Here is a 24,216-nt window from a genome sequence, read left to right as displayed (position 1 = left end):
GAGGGGAAAGAATGGAATGGAGACAATTGTAAAACATCAACAGTCCTTTCTGCCTTTCTGAGAGAGCCAGAGATAGTCAGAAATTGATTTTTTTTTTTTTTTTTGTGGGTCATGGGGCTTGAACTCAGCTTGGGCACTGTCCCTGAGCTCTTCAGCTCAAGGCTACCACCCTACTCCTGGGCCTAGGCATTGCCCCTGAGCCCTTCAGCTCAAGGCTGAAGGCCACCCTACCCTTGAGCCAAGCCCTACTTCCCGGTTTCTAGAGGCTAATTGGAGATAAGAGTCTTGGATCCTTTTATGCCCAGACTGGCTTTGAACCTAGATCCTCAGATCTCAGCCTCCAGAGTAGCTAGGATTACAGGCGTGAGCCACAGTGCCCAGCTAGAAGTTGATTTTAATGTTTGACTCTAAACCCAGAACATATTTAATAGCCCATTTGTTTTCCAAAAAAATAAGATATAAAGAAAAATAATACACTATCTTTCCAAGTGTAAGTAATAGAAAACTGTAACTGTTTTTTTTTTTAAATCAGGCAAGAGCATTACTGACTAACAAACAAACAAGGAAATGACAGATTCTTTATTAAGTTAAAATAAATAACAATGTGTTAATGCAAATGAGTATAAGATGAAATAAAATATGCATACTTTATTTGTAAAATAAAAGCTAAAGAACATGAGCTAGATCATACAATATCAGGACCTGAGCATTGTCCTTGGGCTTCCTCAAGGCAAGAGCTCTAGTGCTTGAGCTAGTATATGGTACTGAGGAATCGAACCTGGGTCTTCATGCATGCTAGGCAAGCACTTTATCACCAGGCCAAACTCTTGGCCCCTAGATCACACAATATTGTGATAAAAACTTGCTGTCCATAGAATCTCTTGAAAGTAGCTGTTACATGATCATAAATCTTTTATCCAAAGATTTAGCCTGTTCAGTTGTCCTTTATTTCATTATTCTCAAAAGATGAATAACTTTTTAAAACTTATAAACAGACTTTCTGCCACACTATTACAATCTTCAACAATGATTCATTTCTTTAGCTTTTCATGAACACCTGCACTGCTGGATGTGTTAACATGGAGCTCTTCTGTTTCACCCTTTAAAACAAACTCAGCAGGCCCTGCTTGCTCCTGTGGCAAGGATCTCACCGCATACATTGCATAGTTAATGCTGGTATTGTCACTCCAATGCCAGTAACCTGAGAAGGGGTTGTAGAGCATTCCTGCCACAGTTTGAACTGAGAGACCATCTGAAAAATACATCAGAAAACATGGATTTAATAACTTTTAACTTCCAAAGGCCAAACATCTCTACAACTCTTGTTAGTCATGAAAATTAATAGTACTTTAGAGGGTAAAAGTATTTTATAACCACATATAAACCATACTGTACTACAAACTAGAACACATACTCTAAACAGACTTAGGTGCCAGCTTTGGCATCCACTACATGGCAACGCTGGACACATTACTTACCCATTTGCTACGGGTTGGATATTTCCCATGTAAAATCAAATTTCTTGATCTACAGTCATTACAATAAGAAGCATGACAAGTTCTCAAAAAAAAACATCAAATGCTAAATACATGAACTGAGAGACAATATTATCTGACAAGATCTCAACATATAAGTTGAGTATTCATTATACATAACAGATACTGTACAGAATTCTATTCTACACAAACACTGTATAGAATACAAGGAGACAAATCTTACCTACATGTCAGAAAAAAGCAAAAAAGTATGCTAGATGTAACAGTAAATGTGTAAAAAGTGAGGAAAAGTTTGAACTGAGTATGGCAGAATCAGGGGAAAGAATCTGTATGATATGCTAATATAATAGGACTCTGAATGGCAAACTAAGAATGCATAAACAACAGATATCCATAGCTTGTTTTTAAACAAATAAATACTAAATAGGAAGAGACTTGTTCACTGATCAGCTGTTTCTTGCTTTGTTAGGTGCCATATGTAAGAGACTAGTACTTTATTTTTTCAGGTGATGATAACAGTTGAAAGACTAACATGCAAGACATGCTGATCTGTTTTAAATGCTAGTAATGTGATTAAGAATGATATTACATAATGCATTAAAAGTTTGCATAACCCTTGAACATTAAAGAAATTCTTTTCCATACTTACTAGATTCCAGAATGCTCTCTAGTGTCTCCGGTGAAACAAATTTCTCCCATGTATGAGTACCTTTTGGTACAATTCCTGCAATTTGCTCTGCAAACACAATTCCCATGGCATATGACATCTGTGTTTTGTTCACTGTAGTAATGAATAAAGAACCACCAGGCTAAAAAAAAAAAAAAAAAAAAAGAAATACACATACAATTGTCTACAAGTAAAATTTAGCTGGGCACCGGTGGCTCACTCTTCGCATCCTCGCTACTCAGGGAGCTGAGACCTGAGGATCACACTTTGAAGCCACCTTGGGTAGAAAAGTCCCTGTGAGACTCTTATCTCCAATTTACCACTCAAAAATCAGAAGTGGTACTGTGGTTCAAGTGGTAGAGTGCTAGCTTTCAGCACAAACAGTTCCAGAGACAGCATCAAGGCCCTAAGTTCAAGCCCCATAACTGACAAAAAAAAAAAACCCAGTAAAATTTAAAAGTAGGTATCAGGTAAAATGCTTAGTTTCCCATTCTTCTTCCTTTCAAATGATTAAAGTGTGGGATAAGATGCATATTTATAAATAAAATATAATTTTACTCAAAATATTTTTTTTCTTGGGCAATCTTCCATTACCGGCAATGTACTATAGACTCATTGAGTATATGCAACAGGACTTACAGTCCATGACACATTTACACATTTATATTACATACATTCCTTTGTATATATATCAGATACTTGATCATAAAACATGGAAATAAGATCAGACTACTTTTGCCTGTTACATGTCCACATTTACATTCTAATAATCAGGATGTTTTCTTTACATTTTCTTCATGTTGCTGTACCACAAAACTATGTATCTTACATAAGGAAATAATGCCAGAAAGTGGTCTCTGATGAAAACTTTAATGTTTAGGGTTTAAATGGTTTTGCTTTATATAAAAATTATGAAAAGACCAAAATAAACACCAATATGAATACAAGCTACTTACAAGTCTATTTAGTCTTCCATTTTTCAGTGACTATATTTATGGTGCTTTCTATGTCTGAGTGGGGAGAAAGAAATATTTCAACACCTCAAACCAAAAATCTAAAAGAGGAGGCCTGGCCTGGTATTCTTGAGGTATATTATTTAATTAAAAGCTGAAATAACTTGAGAGGGGTGGGGTTGAGGTAGATGGGAGAGGGAGTGGAGAATAATGAAAGAGAGGATGTTGATCAAGAGTAATACACCGTGGCTAGGAGTTTGGTCTAGTGGTAGAGTACTTGCCTAGCATGCACAAAGACCCAGGTTTGATTCCTCAGTACCACATACATAGAAAAAGCCAGAGTGGTGCTGTGACTCAAGTGGTAGAGCTCTAGCCTTGAGAAAGTCCAAGGACAGTGCTCAGGCCCTGAGCTCAAGCCTGGAACTGGCAAAAAAAAAAAAAGGTGTAATACATTTATAAGGGGACATGTTAAACCAAAATATAAGCCTGGCACAGTGTCTCATGCCTATAATCCTAGCTACGCAGGAGGCTGAGGTCTGAGGATCACAGTTCAAAGCCAGCCGGGGCACTAAAGAATCCAATTAACCACTTATGTCCAATTAACCACTAGAAAACCAGAAGTGGCACTGTGGCTCAAGGGCAGGGGCAGTAGCCTTGAGTTGAAGAGATCAGAGACAACGACCAACCAGATCAAGGGTTCAAACCCCATGACCAACAAAATAAATAATTAAAATTATGTGTGTGTGTCTGTGTGTGTATAACGTTATGGGTTGGAGACATGGCTTAGGTAGAGTGCTACATAATGAGTGAAAGCACCAGGTACCTAATTTGGATCCCAGTCTCAAACCAAAAAATTTTTTTAAAAATTATTTTTAAAAACTAGGAAATTATGGAAATAATCCAGATGCCCTACAGCAGATGAATGGATAAAAAAATGTGGTGTATATATATAGAGAGAGAGATAGATATAGATATATAGATAGATAGATAGATAGATATACACAATGGAATTCTACATAGTCAACAGACAAGACCAGCACCCAGCTGGTAAATGATTTTTTAAGAGAGTCCCCAGTCAAGCAAAAATTAGTTTCAGAGCCCAAATGCTACCATCCCTTCCATGTATCAAAGAACCTCCATTCATATATAGAGAATGACATACACAAAATTAATAATCAAGCAGGGTGCTCACAGCTTATGCCTGTAATCCTAGCTGAAATCCAAAGAATGGAGGTTTGAAGTCAGTTCAGGCAGAAAAATCTGAAACTCCAACTCTAAAGTAATAATGATAAAGATGATGATGATGATGATGATGATGATGATGATGATAAACTAATGAAATTTAACGGGCTCTGGAGTATAGTAAATAAGCAGAATGCCAATGTCCATATGCTATTTTTGATAACTGTACCAGAAGCAATGTGCAGGGACGAGACTTGGTGAGGCTCCTGGGGCCCAGAGCTGAAACAGGTGGCTTGTTCAGGACATGAAAGTACATGGGGCACCCAAGAGCCACTGTGTCCTATACCTTAGAGCTGAGCCTGGAGATGGGAGTTTGTTAGTAATGTGAAAGGAACACTACATTTCCTTCCTTCCTTCCTTCCTTCCTTCCTTCCTTCCTTCCTTCCTTCCTTCCTTCCTTCTTTTCTCTCTCTCTCTCTCTCTCTCTCTCTCTCTCTTTCTCCTTCTTTTTGGTTGGTCATGGGGCTTGAGTTCAATCAGGATCTGGGAACTGTCTCTGAGGTTTTTTGCTCAAGGGTAGTACACTATCACTTTGAGCCACAGTACCACTTCTGGTGATTAACTGGAGATAGAAGTGTCATGGACTTTCCTGCCTGGGCTAGCTTTGAACCAACCCCAGATCTCAATCTTCTGAGTAGCTAGGTTTACAGGCACGAGCCACTGGCACCTGGCAAGCATTTTTATAAAAACAAACAAACACACAAAGCCAACAACTTTAGATGTGAAGCATCCTTGCAGCTTCTGATCTTAGGGTGTTAGATCTTAAATATATCAACAAGAAAATCAATATATTAATATGAATAGTACTTTATATTTACTAAAAGGAAACATGGAACCACATCTGAAAAATACCGTGTATATATACCTATACATTTATATGCATGTATATATGGGTATGTTATAGGCTTAACAAGTGTTAAGTAACTTAACAAATGCTAGAACTAAATGATGCAAATTATATAAGCATAATAAATGATCAAAAGATATAGCCTTAAAACCCCACCTAAGGACCCCATGAACTTTGACTTAAGGGCACAATGACCAGTGACATTTACAAGTCCTTCATTTTCATAGGCCAAGAATGTAATAACCACAACAGCCTTTCCTTCCCTTTCATAAGCTGAAAACTGTTATTACATATATAAAAATATATATATATGTACATCTTTCTTACATATAGATTTATCAGATGTTTATTCTCATGGATTTCAAATATTATTCCAATCATTTTCTTGTCATATAAGGTCTATTAAGTATTTAATGCAGATTGTACAAATGGGAAGATTACCACTATGGATGTATTGTTGTCAGTGTTTAGCACATTTTTTAAGATCTCTGGACATCAACTCATAGCACACTGGAAGGTCTCCCTATTGAGGGTAATCAGAGGGAAAGAATTAAGTCTCCAGCAGAGATGCCACCTACTAGTCCTTGCTTATTTTTTTCTCTTATCCTCTGCCTGCTGGACTACTAAAATAACATTCTGTTGCTATGGATACATACACACATTAAGAGAAGAACAGAAAATTTTTGTAAGTCTTACTTTTAACACTTGATAACAGCACTGTACAAATGCTTCCAGATTAATCACATGTTCTACAACTTCAGAAGCTACAACAGCATCAAAAGTTTCTGCAGAATCTTCCACAATCTCCTCCAGGGAACACATTCTGTACTTTATCCTCTTATCCAGAACTGGATCAAATGATTTATGATGTTGTGCTATTTTAATATTTTCATCCACAGGATCAATTCCAGTAACAGAAGCGCCTAGCCGCCCTAGAGGCTAATAGCATAAAGAAAGTTACTCTCAGTAAGAAAATAGGACATGTTAGTAACAAACAACTTATCAAAATGAAACAATATGGTATATGATAATTACTGAAGATCATTTATAGGCATTTGGGTTCATATACGATTTCTCTATTTTTATATATATTTGAAATTTTCCAGAACAAAGAGCTTAAGTGTGAGAACAACAATCAAAACTATATTACATTTATATGGATGTGGTACAAAACTAATATATTACAGTATAATATCATACAACAGAAAAATCAGTTACCATTTCTGAAATATTTCTACTTTTTAATAAACATTTTTACTTATCCTGATAATTGGTTAGTTCTTTTTAATTTAGTCATTTATTTTTTGTCTTAGGAGGTACATGGCCTTGAATGAAAGGTCTCATGTTTGCCAGGCAGGTGCTCTGTCCCCTGAACCTCATTCTCTTCCTGCCTGTTTGCCTTTTTCCCTTCCTGTTCTCTTTCCTCCCTCCTCTTTCCTCTTCCTTCCTCCACTATTCATTTCTCCCTCCCTCTTCCTCCTTTCTTTTCTATATTTTCCTTTTCTTTTGTTTTCTCATGGTACTATGGGGCTACATCACCAGCTCCTACACATAATTCTTCATAGCTTGTTCTTTTTTGTTGTCATTGTTGGATGTGGGGCTTGAACTTAGGGCCTGAGCGTGATTCCTGAGCTCTTTTGCTCAAGGCTAGCGCTCTACCACTTTGAACCACAGCACCACTTCTGATTTTCTGGTGGTTAACTGGAGATAAGAGTCTCACAGACTTTCCTGCTTGAGATGGCTTTGAACCTTGATTCTCAGATCTCAGCCTCCAGAGTAGCTAGGATTATGGGTGAGAGCACAAGCCCCCAGCCCCCTCCACTCTTTTTGGCTTTTATATTTGAACACTTCCCATGGTAGATGTATAAGAATAATCATTGAACCAGGTACTGATGGCTCAAGCCTATAATCCTAGCTACTAAGGAGGCTAAGCTCTGAAGATAGCAGTTCAGACTCAGCCCTGGCAGGAAAGTCCATGAGACTTTTACCACCAATTAACCACCAGAAAACTGGAAATAGAGTGCCAGCTTTGAGTAGAAGAGCTCAGGGACAGTGCCTATCCCGACTGAGTTCAAGCCCCATAACTGCCACACATACAGAAAAAACAAAAAACAAAAAACAAATAAAAACCAATATATATACATAGACGTAATTTTAATCAAAGTCTACATAGTATTTATATTAAATAGTTAGTTAAACAAGCTGAGAACTGATGACTCACTCTTGTAATTCTAGCTACTCAGGAGGCTGAAATCTGAGAATCACAGTTAAAAGCCAGCTGGGACAGGAAAGTGTGTGAGACTCTTAATATAACCACTAGAAAACCAGAAGTGGTGCTGTGGTTCAAAGTGGTAGAACTGTGGCCTTGAGCTAAAGGGCTCAGGGATAACACCCAGGTCTAAAGTTCAAGCCCCAACTCCACCCCCTCCCCTCGCCCCGCTGAAAAGCCAATAAGCTATAAGAATGGCTCGTTAGGTTAATTTTAGAGTTTTAAGACCGACAATGTTACACTAAGCAGAACACCTACTAACATCTTACTTTTCTACAATTTATACAACACACATTCTTGTTCCTAAGGAATATATTTTTATGTATTGCAAGTTTCATGAAATTTGAAATTTGGAATGGTCCACTAACAGATAAAGAACACATTTTCCGTGCATATTGAAATTTAGCTGTGTTATCAAAGAGCTCTGTGTCACTGTCAACCAGCCCGAGTCATGGACCTTGACCCACGTCCCACTGAACCTTAGCAGTTCTGAATCTCCTCACCATTGAAAATGCCTTTATTGTTATTATAGAGGTGATGTGCAGACATTTTTCAGGACAACATTATGATTTAGTACATAACAAAGTTTCTGTGCTGACATAAGAATACAAAGGTGTACACTTACTCTAAGCTAAAGCAATTATTCTTCACAAGAAAAGTGACTACTCTTCTTATTACTCTAAAGGAAAGAGACCACAAGTACATAAAACCCTGAGGATCTATTATTAAACAAGTGTAAAAGGACAACCTAAAAACTGCATTTAAGTGAGCAGAAACTGCTTAATTTCTTGGGATGGACTAGATCACACAAACATCTTTCAGTATAATATTCTTAAATAATACTAAAATATGCAAGGAACTATATGGAGTACATGAGATCAATGTACTTTCATCTCAATTTTTATAAATCTAAAACATTTAAGACAACCAAATCTGTTAATAAGAGGGAAAATCTTCAGAATAATTCCTGAATTTTTACATTAAAAAAATTTAGAAGCATAAAGTACTTTTATAATCACAAAAAGGTTAAAAATCAACATTATTCATTAAAAAATAAACAATATTATTTGTCAAAAGGATAAATCAGCTCTACGCTCAGTTCCCTATTTTCCCCACCAAGTTTAATAATGTCAGAACTCTAAATCACTTACTTCAGTTAATAATCCACCACCACAGCCAACATCAAGAATCTTCACCCCAGACAAGGGTTTTCCTGGCTGGTGAGTGGCAAGTGTTTTCAAAAGATGGTCTCTTTAAAAATAAAATTCAAAACATGTAAAAAAAACCATTAACAAATAAAACAAGTCTTTAAATGTACAATTTCCAAGAATACTCACCACCATTTTATTTAATTATTTTATCTTCTTTCTTTTATTTTTCTTATTATGTAGCCCAGATGGCATCAAACTTGTGACCTCCTACCCTCAGCCTTCCAAGTGCTGGAATTATAAGACTGTCCCTGCCACCATGTCTTAATTCCTTACATTTGAACTTAGTTTAAAGACAAGTACAAGTGGCTCGTGCCTGCAGTGTTAGCTATTGAGGAGGCTGGGATCTGAGGATTGAAGTTTGAAGCCAGGAAAGTCCATGAGACTTATCACCAGTTAACCACAAGAATACTGAAAGTGGAACTGTGGCTCAAAATGGCAAAGCACTAGCCTTGAGTATGAAAGCTCAGTTACAGCATCCGGGCCCTGAATTCAAGCCCCAGAACCAGTGCTTATGTGTGTGTCCAAAAAACCAAATGAACAATTTCATTTGAATTCATTTAATACAGCCAAAAATGCTTGAAGTTCAGTTGTAAAAAGAGCGTGCTGGACACGGATGAGAAGCAAAACAAAATGAAGCATTTGTTTTGTTTTGTTTGTGCTACTCAAGCAAAACAATACAAAACAAAACAAAATGAAAGGCTGGTGCTCTATTACTTGAGCCATACTTGTATTTTCAGCTCTTTGCTGGTTAAGAATCTCCCATTTGCCCCGGCTTGCTTCACACCATGATCCTCATCCTCTAATTGAAATTACAGGCATGAGCCAACATCATCAGGCAAGTTACAGCATTTTGAACTTATGTGCAGACTGAGAATTGGTTACAAAAGTGGATGAAGTATTAAAAAGAGCTATAGTTTTCAACGAGAACGATGGAGGCCAACTGATTTCAAAATACATGATATCCATGTTATTTTTAAAAGATAAAAGGAAAACTAAGAGTTTGAAGAGTTACCTAATAAATGGCAGCCTCAGGTCGTTCATGGAGTGAAGAGGTGCATACATGCCTTGCTCATCCCACCACTTGTCAGCCAGGGCCCTGAAGGCTCTCACCTCGCTGCTGTCCACAGTGGTTTGTGAAGTACTGTATGATCTTTTCACAGAGAATAGGAAAGACAAAGACCCAGGTAAAAATCGTAGTATGAGATATAGGATCAGTATGATTATGTGATATATACCTTATATATATGACTATATGATTATATATATACAATATATTCACAGAAAAAGAAATTTGACTTTGGAAACAAGCCATAACTGAAAACAGGATTAAATAAAACAGCCTTCTGGGTCACATTTAAAATAATGAACAATTATAGTTACCATTTATTAAGAATTTACTACATACCAGGTGGTGGCTAGGATACCTTAATATATTCCCTCAATCTTTCAGACAGTTCTATGGGATAGGGGCTCTTACTACTTCTAAGGGCTGATGAGTTCATTACCCACTCTGGACTGAATGTTCTAAAATACTCATCAGGGGCCGGGAGTTTTGCCTAGTGGTAGAGTGCTTGCCTAGCATGCATGATGCTCTGGGTTCAATTCCTCAGTACGGCATACACTGAAAAAAGCCTGACATGGTGCTATGGCTCAAGTGGTAGAGCACTGGTCTTGAGGAAAGTGCAAAGGACAGTGCTCAGGCCCTGAGTTCAAGTCCCAGGACTGGCAAAAAAATAAATAAAATAAAATACTCATATTATTTTCTCATATAAAATGGGTTCCAGGTGGCATCAAGCAAAAGACTATATAATCTTTAGCAGTGCTATAGAGAATTATTTAGTCCCTAGTTTCCTCTTCCAAACAAAACTTCAGTTATTCTCAACATGCTAGAGTGGGCTCTAGCATCTAGCAATTATAGGCCCTTTTTCAATTTTCAAACTAACAGTGCTAACTCTTTCTTTGGGTACTTTGCATACATTGTTCTTTATGCCTGGATTATTTCCTTCAAATTCTCCCTTGCATTTTCCGTTCTAATTAATTTTTTTCTCATCTTTCAAGATCTTAAAACAAAATGTTATCTTCCTTGTTCTTCAAAAGTGAGTCACATTTTCCTATCTTTCTTTTCTTTGTTGGCAGAACTGAGGCTTGAACTTATGTCGTGGGCCCTGTCTGATTTTTTTTTTTTCTCAGGGCTGGGCTTTTTACTGGTTAACTGGAGATAAGAGTATCACACACTAGCGGCAGTGGCTCACGCCTGCAATCCTAGCTACTTAGAAGGCTAAGATCTGAGGATCAAGGTTCAAAGCCAGTCCAAGCACAAAAGAACCTGTTACTCTTATCTATCTCCAATTAACCCCTAGAAAAGGAAGTGGGGCTTGGCTCAAGGGTAGATAGGTAGCCTTGAGCTGAAGAGCTCAGGGACAGCATCCAGGCCGAGTTCAAGCCTCATGACCCACAAAAAAAAAAAGAAAAAAAGAAAAAAGAAAAAGAAGAAGCAGGATCCAGTACCTAGAATGCAGAGAGGGCTGTAATACTATGAAATACTTTTCACAAGGTCAGAAATTGGATTATAAAATGCAAATACTTTAAAAGACTCAACTTCAGCTAAAATACACAGAGAGTCACATATTTATGTTACTCTGAAATCATTTTAATTTAAAGCATAAGGTTTTTTCTTTTTCTTCTTCTTCTTTTTTTTTTTTTTTTTTTTTTTTTGTGGGTCATGGGGCTTGAAATTGGCCTGGGTGCTGTCCTTGAGCTCTTCAGCTCAAGACTACCACCCTATCCTTGAACCAAATCCCACTTCCTGTTTTCTAGAAATTAATTGGAGATAAGAGTCTCAGGGCCTTTTGTGACTGTGCTGACTTTGAACCTTTTCTAGAGGTTAACTGGAGTTAGGAGTCTCAGGTTCTTTTGTGCTGGAGCTGGCTTTGAACCTTCATCCTCAGATCTCAGCTTCCTGAGTAGCTAGGATTACAGCCATGAGCCACACCCCAAGGTGCTCTTCTTTTTTTTTTTTAAATCACAGCAAGGACCTCCCATATGGGAGGCAAGTGCTTTATGGCTAAGACATACCCTTAGCCTTGATAATGACATTATTTCTGGTCTGTCAAAAGGATATTATATGGAAGAAAAAAATATTTCTCTAAGTAATACAGATTTTACAATACAAAAAAAATCTCTGAATCTGAATGAAGGTATGTACTGGCATAATATTATATTAATTTATTGACTTTATTATAAATTTGAAAAACCTGAAATCTAAAAGTTGCTAAGAATTAGGAATATTTAAATAGTCAAACCATACAAACTATTACATGCTGACCAAATTTATGCAACATAGTCAATAGTAAACTATTGTATATGATTATATAAACAAGCTTACCTGTAATTTTTTATTTTATTCAGATAGGAAAAAGCCATCCTTCCAGGTTTGAACCACATAGTTCTGCACTCACTGAAAATTTGTGGTTTAATTTGTACAGTCCAACTCAGTTTATTTTCTGAATAAACTAGAAAAAACAAAAACCAAAATTAATTATCTGGAGGAAAGTATCACACAGTAAGAACTGGAATTCATGTAACTGAAGAAATTCTATTTGGTATATCTATCATTATATATATATTGTTATAATTAACAAAGGAGTTTCTTAATTTTTTATTTTACTTTAAAATAAAGCTCTTCCTTTCTGCTTCCTAATTCTAACCAGAGTTCTGAACTTATAAGTAGAAAAAGAGAGTAACGCATTAAGTAAATGCTTTTCAAACCAGGCTCTGTGGCTCACACCTGTAATCCTAGCAACTCAGGAGGCTGAGATTTGAAGATCACAGTTCAAAGCCAGCCTGGGCCTTGAAGTCGTGAGACTCTTGTCTCCAATAAACCACTAGAAAACCAGAAGTAGCGCTGTAGCCCAAGGGGTAAAGTGGTAGCCTTGAACTGAAGAGCTCAGGGACAGTGTCCAGGCTCAAGGGTAGGGTAGTAGCCTTGAGCAGAAGAGCTCAGGGATAGCTCCTAGGCCCAGAGCTTAAAAAAAAATTTTTTTTTCATACCAGTAGTTTTTGCACATTATTCAAAATTATAAAGTATTATTCAAATATAATCTATAGCGTTTTTAGTTTTATTATACAGTACTTGGGTTTGAACTCAGTACTTTGCATTTGACCACTTGATTGCATGGCTGGTGGTCTACCCTGAGCCATTCCTCCAGCTCTACTTTTTGCCAGTTAATTGGAGATGAAGTCTCTCAAACTTTTCTTCCTAAGCTGGCTTTGAAACATCACCCTCTAGATCCCAGCATCTACAGAAGGTAGGAGGATTATAGGTGTGAGCCACCTTTAAGCTTAGCTAACTTTATTAAATGGATTTTCAGGGTGGGGAGTTTGGCCTAGTGGTAGAGTGCTTGCCTAGCATGCATAAAGATCTGGGTTCAATTCCTCAGTACTACAGACACAGAAAAAGGTGGTAGTGGTGGCCGGGAGTTTGGCCTAGTGGTTAAAGTGCTTGCCTAGCATGCACGAAGACCCGGGTTCTATTCCTCGGTACCACATACATAGAAAAAAGCCAGAAGTGGTGCTGAGGCTCAAGTGGTAGAGCTCTAACCTTGAGAAAGTCCAAGGACAGTGCTCAGGCCCTGAGCTCAAGCCCAGGACTGGCAAAAGAAAAAAAAAAAAGCTGGTAGTGGTGCTGTGGCTCAAGTGGCTCAATTTCTTCTAGCTCTAGCCTGAAGAAATTCCAAGGACAAGCCCTGAGTTCAAGCCCCAGGATTGGCAAAAAACAACAACAATAATAAACAAACCGATTTTTAAATATGCTTGTCATCCTTTCTTTTCTTTTCTTTTTTGTCTCTCTGTTCCTGTGATTTGGGTAATCTCTGTGCTCAAGGCTAGTACTTTACTATTTGAATCACGGTGCCACTCCCAGCTCTTTTCTGTTTATGTGGTACTAAGGAATTGAACCCAGGGTTTCATGTATGCTAAGCAAGCACTCTACCACTATGTCACATTCCCATTCCCAACCCTGTTTTTGGAGGGGTTTTTTTTGCCTTTTTTTTTTTTAAATAAGCGATTCTTTGTCAGCTCAAATCCATTCCAATGTTATCATACACACTGGGAAAAGTTCATGCTTCTAGGGCTTTTGGGTATTTTTTGTGTTGGTAATGGGGCTTGAACTCAAGGTCTGGCCACTGTCCCTTAGCCTTTTCACTCAAGGCTGGGGCTCTACCAATTGAATGGCACCTTCATTTCAGGCTCTTGATAGTAGTTAATTGGAAATAAGAGTCTCACTGACATTCCTGTATTGGCTTCAAACTCTGAACCTCCTAAGTAGGATTACAAGTATCAGTGTTTGGAATGTCTGCTTTTGCTCATATTATTCCCTCTTCCATCAACTCTATCATGTCTACCTGGTAAGGTCCAGTTTACATCCTTTATGAGCTTAGGCAGGAAAATAAGATGTTATTTAGAATTATATACAAATAAGGAAAGTATTACAAAATTCACTGTCCACAGAAATTTTGCTGGTCACCAGTGGCTCCTCTCTATAACCCTAGCTATGCAGGAGGCTGGAATCTAAGGATCTCGGTTTGAAGACAGCCCAGGTAGGAAAATTCATGAGCTTCTTATGTCCAACTAATCACCAAAAAGCCTGAGGTGGAGAGGTAGCTCAAGTAGTAGAGTGCTAGCTTTGAGCAAAAAATAGTCCTCAGGGACAGCATCTAGGCCCTAAGTTCAAGCCCTAGAACTGGCACCAACCAACAAGAAACAAATAACACATCCTAGAGATAAACCACCTCAGAGACTCTTTTTTTTTTTTTCTTGCCAATCCTCGGGTTTGAACTCAGGGCCTGGACACTGTTCCTGAGCTTCTTTTGCTCAAGGTTAGCACTGTACCACTTGAGCCACAGTGTCACTACGGGCTTTTTCTGTTTATATGGCACTGAGGAATTGAACTCAGAGCTTCATGCATGCTTAGGCAAGCATGCTACCACCAAATTACATTCCCAGCCTGACTTCAAGAGGCTTTAATAGTATTTGCCTCAATGGTAATCACCAGACCTTTTGGAAAATGAATCCTGTCACTTGTGAGTATTGCTAGAATTCTCAAGAGCTTTAAAATCCTCCTTCCCACAACAGACCGTGACCAGTTTTTATATTTTAAACAGAATGTTACCAATTCCTTGTCTCCTAGTATTTAAAGGAATGTAGGGGGAGGAAAAACTTCGTTTGAGGTCGGCAGTAGTAGCCGCAGCAGCCACAGCCACGGGTGGCCGTTTCCGTGGCGCTGCAGCCCTCTGGCACCTCTGGTTGTCCTCGGGCTGGCCCTCGGCCTTCTGCACCTGCCACCGCAGCTCCCGCTGGGGCCCGATCCCCGCGCCTTCACCCTGGAGGTGGGGATGCGCTTGTCTAAAATCAGCTCACTAGCCCACCTGCGTGCGGCGTCCTGCAGGGGCAAAAGAGAAGGAGCTGCTGGAGTCGCAGTACCAGGTGTGCCCGCTCCCGGGCAGCGGCGCCCTCTGAGTCTCCGACAACTTGTCGGTGGCCATCAAACACGTGGAGAAGGACCGGACCTCCGACGGGGCGAACTGCCTAATGGCACCCGCGTGCCCATGGAAGTGGTCCTGCTGAAGAAGGTGCGCCCGGGCTTCCCCGGCGTCATCCGGCGTGCGACACTGCCTCAACTGCAGGGTGCTCCACCGGGACATCAAGGACGAGAACACCCTCATCGACCTCAATCAAGCGCATCGACTTCGGATCGGGGGCGCTGCTCGACCACACGGTCTACATGGACTTCGATGGGACCCGCGTGTCTAGTCCTCGGGAGTGGATCCGCTGCCATCGCTACCACGGCAGGTGGGCAGCAGTGTGGTCCTTGGGGATCCTGCTGTATGGCATGGTGTGCGGCGATATTCCCATTAAGCACGATGAGGAGATGGTCAGGGGACAAGTGTTCTTCAGCAGAGGGTCTCTTCAGAGTGTCGGCATCCCATTAGACGGTGCTTGGCCCTGAGACCATCAGATCGGCCATCCTTTGAAGAAATTCTGAACCATCCAAGGATGCAAGATGTCCTCCTGCCCCAGGAAACCGCTGAGGTTCATCTCCACAGCCCCTCTCCGGGGACCAGCAAATGGTAGCCTTTCTGGCAGGTCTTTCCCTCCCGGTCAGATGCTCCAGGGAGGGAGGGAAAGCTTCTGTCCAGCTTCCCAAAGACCAGGGACACTTCCCGCCAAGCAGGACAGTGCTTGACACAGGAACAACACTTACAACCCATTCCAGACCCCAGGCCCCTGGAGGCTGTCTCCCAGGAGCGGAGACGAGGCTCCAGGTGTCCTAGGCCTCAACCTCTCCAGTGGAGGTTCTCTCCTTCTCATGGGTGCCCAGCACTGTTGGGCTTTTGCGAGATCCCGGGGTGGAGTCTGTCCTCTTTATCAAGAGTTCTGCCGCCAGGAGTCAGGTAGGGGGAATCAGACTGGGTGGGATAAAACTTATCACCATTTCAAGTCCCTGTCACCTCTTCTGAGCGCCTTCATGTAGGGACTCCGGCTGTGCTGGAAGAAATACTTGAACTTGCCTCGTCCCCCCCCCCCCCATATATTTTTAAATTGTAATTAATAGAAGGGTTACACTATATTCACCAGATAGAAGGTGCATTACTTCACAGACATTGATACCCTTTCTCATGTCTTGGTCCCCATTTCCCTCCCCTCACCCCTACCCCTCAACTTGTTTCCCCCTCTTCCCTAGCCTATTTGAACTTGCCTCTTTTACCTGCTGCTTCTCCAAAAATCTGCCTGGGTTTGGTACCCTCTTCCCTGGTCCCTTCACCATCCTTCCACCCCTGCCTCCCCTAATGAAAGGTTTCATGGAAGAGGCTAGAGGGCCAATTGCTGAGCCACCTGTCCTTTTTCTGTCTCCTTTAGTAAAACCCCCTGGTGAACTGGTCTTCCTTTTTGGTTTGTACTAAACTGTTTCTAAGCCAAGACCTCACACACACCAAATGAAGAAACAATGCAACACAACAGACCAGCTGTAAATGTGTGTATAGTCAGCATGCTAGTATACAAAAGGATTATAGTTGATCTAATTGTTTAAAATTTTGCCTTTATTTTACCAGTCTTTTTTTTTTTTTTTTTAAGATGTTCATTCTAACCTAGAGGGCAGTGTCAGTGCATTTATTTATTTATTTATTTAGTTAGTTCCCTTCGTGCTCCATATTTTCCATGGCTCCTGCCTTAGGGTTTTTTTGTTGTTATCTAACGTCTGGATTCCTCTCAGGACTGTCTTAGAGCTCATATTCTACAGAACTGCTGAATGTGTGTGGGTGTGTTTTTTTTTGTCATGGGGCTTGAACTTGGCCTGGGTGCTGTCCCTGAGCTCTTCAGCTCAAGGCCCTACCCATTTGAGCCACAGTGCCACTTCTGATTTTCTAGTGGTTAAGTGGAGATAAAGAGTCTCATGGACTTTAGTACCGGGACCTTGATCCTCAGAGCTCAGCCTCCTGAGTAGCTAGGATTACAGGCATGAGCCACCACACCCGGCTCTGAATGTTATTTTTATGTTTTGGTCAGTCGTGGGGCTTGAACTCGGGGCCTGGATGATGTCCCTGAGCTCTTCAGCTCAAGGCTACTGCTCTACCACTTGAGCCACAGTGCCACTACTTTCAGTTTTCTGGTGGTTAACTGGAGTGTCACTGACTTTTGTGACCAGGCTGGCTTTGAAACGTGATCCTCAGATCTCAGCTTCCTGAACAGCTATAATTACAGGTATAAGCCACAGGTGCCCAGCTTGAATGTAATTTCTTTTAAATGAAAGTCTGATGGTGTTGCTTCTCACATCCTCAGGGATTGGCAATCTCAGGAGGGTATGGGTGGCTTCTTTGTGAAGTTGTCATGGTCTAAAGTTTTCTGTTCATCTCTTTCCCTCACTGCCTGTCTCCCACCACACTCTAGTCTTCAAGGAAAATTGTGTATTTTCCCAAACTCTCCCTAATGTTAGGTAGATGCTCTTCTATGCTCACACTTCAAAATGTAAATGAAATTTTTTTTCCTCCCTACACTTCTGACTATATAAGACACCTGTGCTCACTGAAAAACAATTTGGAAAAAGAGTATTTAAAGGATGATGATAGAAAATCAACTATTTCACCACAAGTGATCACTGTTAAAGTTAGATATATAGCTCTCTACATATGTCTATATTCATAATAGATACTAATAATGCACTTTCTATACTACACAGTAGCCTGGAGCTGGTAGCAAATGCTTGTAATCCTAGCTACTCAAGAGGCTGAGATCTAGAAACCTTGAAGTCAGCCTGAGCAGACAAGTCTGAAAGACTTATTTCCAATTAACCACCAAAAAAGCTGAAACTGAAGGTGTGGCTCAAGTAGTAAAGTATCAGGTGGGGAGGGGTTAGCAAGACAGTGAAGTCCTAGGTTCAAGCTCCACTATTTTTTGTTATTGTTTCACATAATTTGTACTATTTTTTAATTGACTAATCAAGTCTGTTGGTGGACTGTTCAATTTCCATTTATTTCCCTCCTTATATCTTGATTTTAGTTCTATATTAACCCCCCCCCTTTTTTTTTTGCCAATCCTGGGGCTAGGCAAGCACTCTACCACGAGGCCAAACTCCTGGACACTATATATAACATTTTCTAAAAGACTTTTGAAGTAGAACTCATTTATGTTCTCAGTGCCTGTAAGAGTTCTTACCAAACAGATTTGCGTTCCCAGGGACAGATGAACAAATACTGAGTTTAGCTAGGCGCTGGTGGCTCAGACCTGTAATCCTAGCTTCTCGTGAGGCTGAGATCTGTGGATTGCGGTTGGAGGCCAGTCCAGGCAGGAAAAAAAAAAAATCTGTGAGACTCTTATCTCCAATAATCTACTCAGAAAAAGCTGGAAGTGGTGCTGTGGCTCAAGTGATACAAAGCTGGCCTTGAGCACAACGAGGAGCGGGGACAGGGGACAGTGGGGACTGACAAAGAAAAATGTATAATAATGACAGCAACGAGTTCAACAGCCAGACCGAATGTAATTATTTCCTTGATCTTATTTGCAAATAATGATAACCCAAAAAAGCATGGTTGCTGCCTTAAATTCTGGACAAATAAAAAGTAACCTAAGCACAAACCAAGCCCTGACATCCGCTGGGGAGCGCAGCGGGTGTCTTTCCCGGCCGGCGGCGGGGCTCGGCTCTGCCTCTCCAGGAGGACGGGGTCCAGAGGGAGGACGACAAGGCCCTGGGGCCGAGTCCCTTGCCTTTGAGCAAACCCGCGGCGAGCCAGAGCCCGCCCGGCCGCCGCGCCTGCGCAGAACGTCCAGAGGCAGGCGCGCGCGTGGGAAGGAATTCCGCGCACACTCACCCGCCCGCGAAGCTATGCGGAGACGCTCGGCAGCTCGTGTGCTCCGGAAGCCAGAGGTAACCGTTCCTAAAATCCGACTCCCGCAGGAGCTCAGCGCCCGGGGTCCCCACATCGCGACTCGAGCGCCACTCCCCTTCCGGTCCGTCCCTGCAGATCCCCGGCCGAAAGGTTCCGAGGCCGCTCCCTCCCCGTGCGCCCCCGGGTCAGTCCGCACGGGGCGTGACGCTCCGTCTCCGCCCCGGTGTCAGGCGTGGAGCCCGCCGCTGCTGGGTGCTGTGGCCGTCCGCGTCCACCCAGGGACACGGTCTTCGCACACACGTGCTGGCGTTCCGGGTTTGAAGGTCGGGGCTTGCTAAGCGGCGTGCGGTCACCGCAGCCCCAGCCCGCCCGTAGCCCGGAAGCACTGTTCTCGAATGTTTGCTACCGTCGTGGACAGGAAAGGACTTGGTTTTGAACCAGAACTAGTACAGAAGTACTTCTCTCGCAGGGCGCGGCGGCTCACACCGGCAATCCTAGCTACTCAGGCAGGAGGCTGAGTTCTGAGGATCGTGGTTCAAAGCCAGCCCGGGCACTAAAGAGCGAGCGGCTCTCATCTCCAATTAACCACTAGAAAAGGGAAAAGTGGGGCTCTGGCTCCAGGGGTAGGGCGGCAGCCTTGAGTCCAAGCCCCACGACCGAGAAGCGTCTATCGTAAGCTTTTCCAATAACCATGAAACCCGAGCTGTGCTGGGAGTAAAGCGTCCACTGTAAGGCTACCAGTACCTGAGGTATTTCCTGCACTATATGGTCTCACCCATAACCGTGTTGTGTAAACACGGATTTTTACTAGGAATCTCTTAGTACCTACTTAATATTCTGTAATTTACTACTTCACCTGTATTTTCCCACTGAAGCAAAGGTAACAAAGTGTTACCACTTTGAAACACACTATATTCATTTTTAATTGAGATATTTTCCTATCTACCAAATATTTTTACGCAGTGTGGTAACTCAAGATAACTACGTAACTACATAATTTGTGATAGACATAACAAATGCACTAACAGGAAAATTTTGTGGATGATGCTTAACTTTTTGGTACAAATGTAGCTCAGGTTATATGAATCTACGAACTAATAAAAAATATTCTCGTTCTGATTTTTTGGATTAAAAACAAATTGTACTTAAAACTAAAGACCCTGGAGACCATCTAATTCTTTCCTTACACAGCTGATGAAGTTGGGTGATTTTCCTAAGGTCATTAGGTTCAGAGACAGGTTAATTCATTACCTACAACGCTTACTTCCATTAAATTTAGTATAATTTAGAAATTTCAATAAATTAATTTATGAAAAAGATATGGTTCAAGTGTGAAAGTATCTGTAAGAACTTAATATAACTCCCATGTATAAATGCTCCAATAAAATTTTATAAAGACCTATCATTACACTTCATGTATGCTTGAGAGAAAAAAAATATACACTGCAAATTTTCCTGTTGTATATTACCCTATTTGAAGGCAACAAAAGAATATCACAATGCCAAAAAAAAACCATGTACATTAAAGAGATTCCACACCAATCTTTATTTATATTTTTGGACCTGAAACAAATTGTAATTAACTTCTTCCAAATTGCATCTTGCTCTGTTAAATGGTGTGGTTTACCCTCACTCCATAAAAACAAGTATGACTAATACACTAAAAGTCTTTTAAGAGACTCTCTTAAAGATAGTTTCTATTAACCAGTCCATATTATTAAGGTCTGTCTCAAAAGCTAAATCTATTAATTTTCTCTTATCTTTTTAGAAAAGATTTTATAACAAATTATATTCACTATAACTTTTGTGAGCATTTTAGCATTCAACATTTTGAAAGCCCTCCTTTATAAATTCTTGTCACTCAAGGTAAACATGAAGTCACATGTAAAGGGAATTCTCTACATTATTGATAAAAATCTGAAAATTTCAAATATCTAATTATTACATTGATATATCTACTAATACAAGTGCCATGATGTGTTTTAAGTCTATAGATTTAAACTGGTAAGAACCTTGCAAATTGTGACAGCTAAAAAAAAATACTACTCAATTTTTTGGCTGTAGCTCTTATCCAAAAATGTGTATATCATAGTCAGGAGGATTTTTCTGTAGAATTTTATTTTGAAAATAGTATTTCACTTTAAGATTGATCTAAAAACATTTTAAGATTCAAAAAATGTTATACAACTTATTACAAATTAACCAGATAGTTTCTCAATTAGGTATACTGTATTAGCTCACCTACATAAAAAATACTGCACATTTTCCTTTATTTCCAGATGTTAGGCTGATGACTAAACTATGTAGAAAACCAAAGAATCATAAAGTTATTCTGTGAAATGTCAACTTTTTAAATATCAGAACTAAATGCACTGTAAACAGCCATTTTGGTAAACATGCATTTATTCACAGTTGATTTATTTTCCTTTAGATAAATGCATTAACTGCTCAAAATTATTTAAAAACCTACTAGAGGTACAAGAGCACACCATACAAATCTATTTTATCTTCATTTTGAGGGAACACTGATCTTGGCAAAAATCTGGCATTATTTTTAAAATGAGCTATTGCTGGTAAGAAGGCATACTTTAAAACTTTGTGTCCTGAACTTGCTTTTTCTTAAATTAAAACATTAATGCATTTGTTTTCAAAGACTCAGCTATCACTGCATGAGTGTGTAGTCATAAAAAATGGACCCTGAAAGCAGCTGAGTACTTAAAGTGCCTCATTTCACTCGAGTTATGACTGCCTTAAACGAGGGCACTCACTGATCACAATTTTTAAACTGACAAAATCAGACCATTTTATTCTTTTGTAACTGACATAAGCCTGTATAATACAGTATTCCTCTGCTGAACTTAGATCACATATACTTTAAAAATAGAAATAAATATATTCAGTAAGTTCCATTTCTATAGTACCCCCCCTTGGTGTTAAAATATACTTGTAAGACAGAAGTGAGTGACTGTATAGTTTCAGACTTGACTATTAAGTGTCAAACACAATTTTTCATTACAAGTAACTACTGGTGCACTGGCTGACTGATTCTAGCAATTTCATTTTACAGGAGTGAACCGTATACAGAGAAAAATTCCCAAAATAAGAAGTTTAGAAAGCCAATTAAGTACTTTCAAACAAAAAGTAAAGGTCTTTTCTGGCCCTCTTCCACACCCTGAAAGTTGAAATTTGACAAGTCCATGGGTACAGTATACAAACTTTGACAAACTTATGAAGTTAAAACCATTTTCTTTGGGGAAGGCGGGAGGAAGTACCTTTAAAACCTGTTATACAAAATTCCAGCTGCCTTTTTATAAAAGTACGTTCCTTAGATAAAAATCATAAAATTAAGGTGCAAGAATTTAACAAAAATGAACTAAAGAGCTTTATTGACATCACAGTACATTCAAGAATAATTTTAAGAACATTACAGCTGAAAGAGAATGGCATGTTTATAGTCTTATTATGCACTATTTCTTGAAAAAATGTAATACAAAGAAATCCTATTAAGTAACTTGGAGCAGCATTTGGAAAAAGTACACCTATTTACAGATTAAAAAAAAAATTCTGGTTTCACCTACACAGCCACATTGTGCCTCTATAATGAGACAAGCCCTTAAAACTCATGGAATTTTTTAAAACAACATCATGGCATTCTTGCCAACATCATTCCTCAGCGCTTACGACGGGGAGGGGTCGTTGATCTGAAAAAAAAAGGGAAAAGACAAAATTTAAAAATAAAAATATATTTTAGACTAAAAATCTGCAATTTTCAATAAATACTATTATATAGGACTTCTAACATTATTTAAAACTATCATCATTTATCAAGTACCAAACTGAGTTTATTAAAGAGAGAGAGAAAGGACACTTTCAACTTTGAATAAATTCAGTCAATTTTTTTTTAAAAAATCAGACAAAATACTTTAAAAAGTATACTACCTTGATCGGGACTTAGACTTGTGTTTGCGGCTTGCCTTCTTACCAGACCTTTGAGATTTCTCCATGGATCGCGATCGACTATGTTTAGGCTTCTTAGCCTTCTTTTCTTTGCTACTTCCTGGAGATTCAGAACTGCTCCTTCCACTAGAATCAGAGCCTGAATGCTTTTTACTATCTTTGGTAGTACTTTTCTTACTGTCCTGTCTAGAATCGTGTCTTATGATTTTAACGGATATAGAGCCACTCCTGGAAAATGTTCTTTCACTTTCTCGTTTTCTTTTTAATCTATCATCCTGGCTACTGTACTTAAAATCTTTTTCTTCCCTTTTTTGTTTCTCTTTTCTTTTATCCTGTTCACGCTCCCTTTCTTTATCTTTCTTTTTCCTATCTTTATCTATGCTTCTACTCCTCTCCTTCCTCCTCTCTTGTTCTTTAGCCTCACCTTTATGCTTATGACTGCTCCCACTAAGATTTCCACGTTGATCCTCAATTTTACGCCTATCTCGACTCCTACTGCGACTGGAACGATTGGTTCGTCTATCCCTTGAGCGACTTCTACTTCTACGTCTCTCTCGGGAAGGACTTCGATTTCTTCGTCTTTCTCTTTCAATGCTACTTCTATTAGATCTCCTCCTATCTCTAATTTTTACCCTAGCCCTATTGCTCTCTATTTTAATTCTGCGGGAGTAGCTTCTACTTCTACTACGTCTAGCTTTTATTGTTGGAGATCGACTCCTACTATGTCTCTTTTTCCTTTTAGGAGAAGAAGACCGAGAAGAAGAGCGACTACTCCCTGAGCTAGAGCTGTACGAAGAACTAGAGACAGTGCTACTGGTACTACTTGTTCTGCTATTGCTGCTGGAACTACCACTACTAGAACTTCCTGATCTACTCCTTCCTTGCTTCTCCTTTTCTTTATGTTCTTTTTTGGGTTCTAAAACTGATGTAGTTTCATTTGGAGTCCTTTTCTTTTCATTAACCACATCACCATCTGCTTCTCTTGCTTCTAGTATTGATAAATTATTTTGCTCTTTATGGATAAATTCGTTCATCTCTTTTGTAACCCTTTCTGTTTGTTGTTTTTCTTCTGCAACAAAACAAGACAAAAAAATTAAGATGTAAATGAAAAATTCCCATACTAAACATTGAACTAGCAGATTATAACAAAAATTAAGAGAAATAGGGTTAAAACTATATAAATTTTTTTTTT

General features: G+C 39.6%; 2 protein-coding genes and 1 pseudogene across 4 annotated transcripts in view; 1 reads left to right on the top strand and 2 right to left on the bottom strand.

The window, feature by feature from the left end:
* Nucleotides 1-578: 578 nt before the first annotated feature.
* Coq3 (coenzyme Q3, methyltransferase) lies at nucleotides 579-19,727 on the bottom strand. The gene is made up of 7 exons (XM_090338387.1): nucleotides 19,050-19,727; nucleotides 12,071-12,197; nucleotides 9,698-9,835; nucleotides 8,626-8,725; nucleotides 5,902-6,144; nucleotides 2,146-2,305; nucleotides 579-1,252 (listed from the first exon to the last, which is right to left on the bottom strand). The coding sequence occupies exons 1-7, from the start codon at nucleotides 19,159-19,161 to the stop codon at nucleotides 1,032-1,034; spliced, it is 1,101 nt and encodes a 366-aa protein (XP_090194513.1). The 5' UTR covers nucleotides 19,162-19,727; the 3' UTR covers nucleotides 579-1,031.
* Nucleotides 15,069-15,816, top strand: LOC150059894 (serine/threonine-protein kinase pim-1 pseudogene; annotated as a pseudogene).
* An 867-nt stretch (nucleotides 19,728-20,594) lies between the features above and the next one.
* Pnisr (PNN interacting serine and arginine rich protein) overlaps nucleotides 20,595-24,216 on the bottom strand; it is a 31,645-nt gene continuing 28,023 nt past the window's right edge. For all 3 annotated transcript variants that reach the window (XM_090338384.1, XM_090338385.1, XM_090338386.1), the window contains 2 exons: nucleotides 23,007-24,093; nucleotides 20,595-22,768 (listed from right to left, as the gene is read on the bottom strand). In XM_090338384.1, the coding sequence (XP_090194510.1) occupies nucleotides 22,738-22,768; nucleotides 23,007-24,093 (1,118 nt within the window). In that variant the 3' untranslated portion in view covers nucleotides 20,595-22,737. The remainder of the gene's footprint in view (nucleotides 22,769-23,006; nucleotides 24,094-24,216) is intronic.

The sequence above is a fragment of the Megascapheus bottae genome, chromosome 8, assembly GCF_031878675.1.
Source record: "Megascapheus bottae isolate mThoBot1 chromosome 8, mThoBot2.hap1, whole genome shotgun sequence".
In the NCBI taxonomy this organism is placed as follows: Eukaryota; Metazoa; Chordata; class Mammalia; order Rodentia; family Geomyidae; genus Megascapheus; species Megascapheus bottae.
Note: the sequence above shows the minus strand (reverse complement) of the source record. Positions and strands in the feature narration are given on the sequence as shown.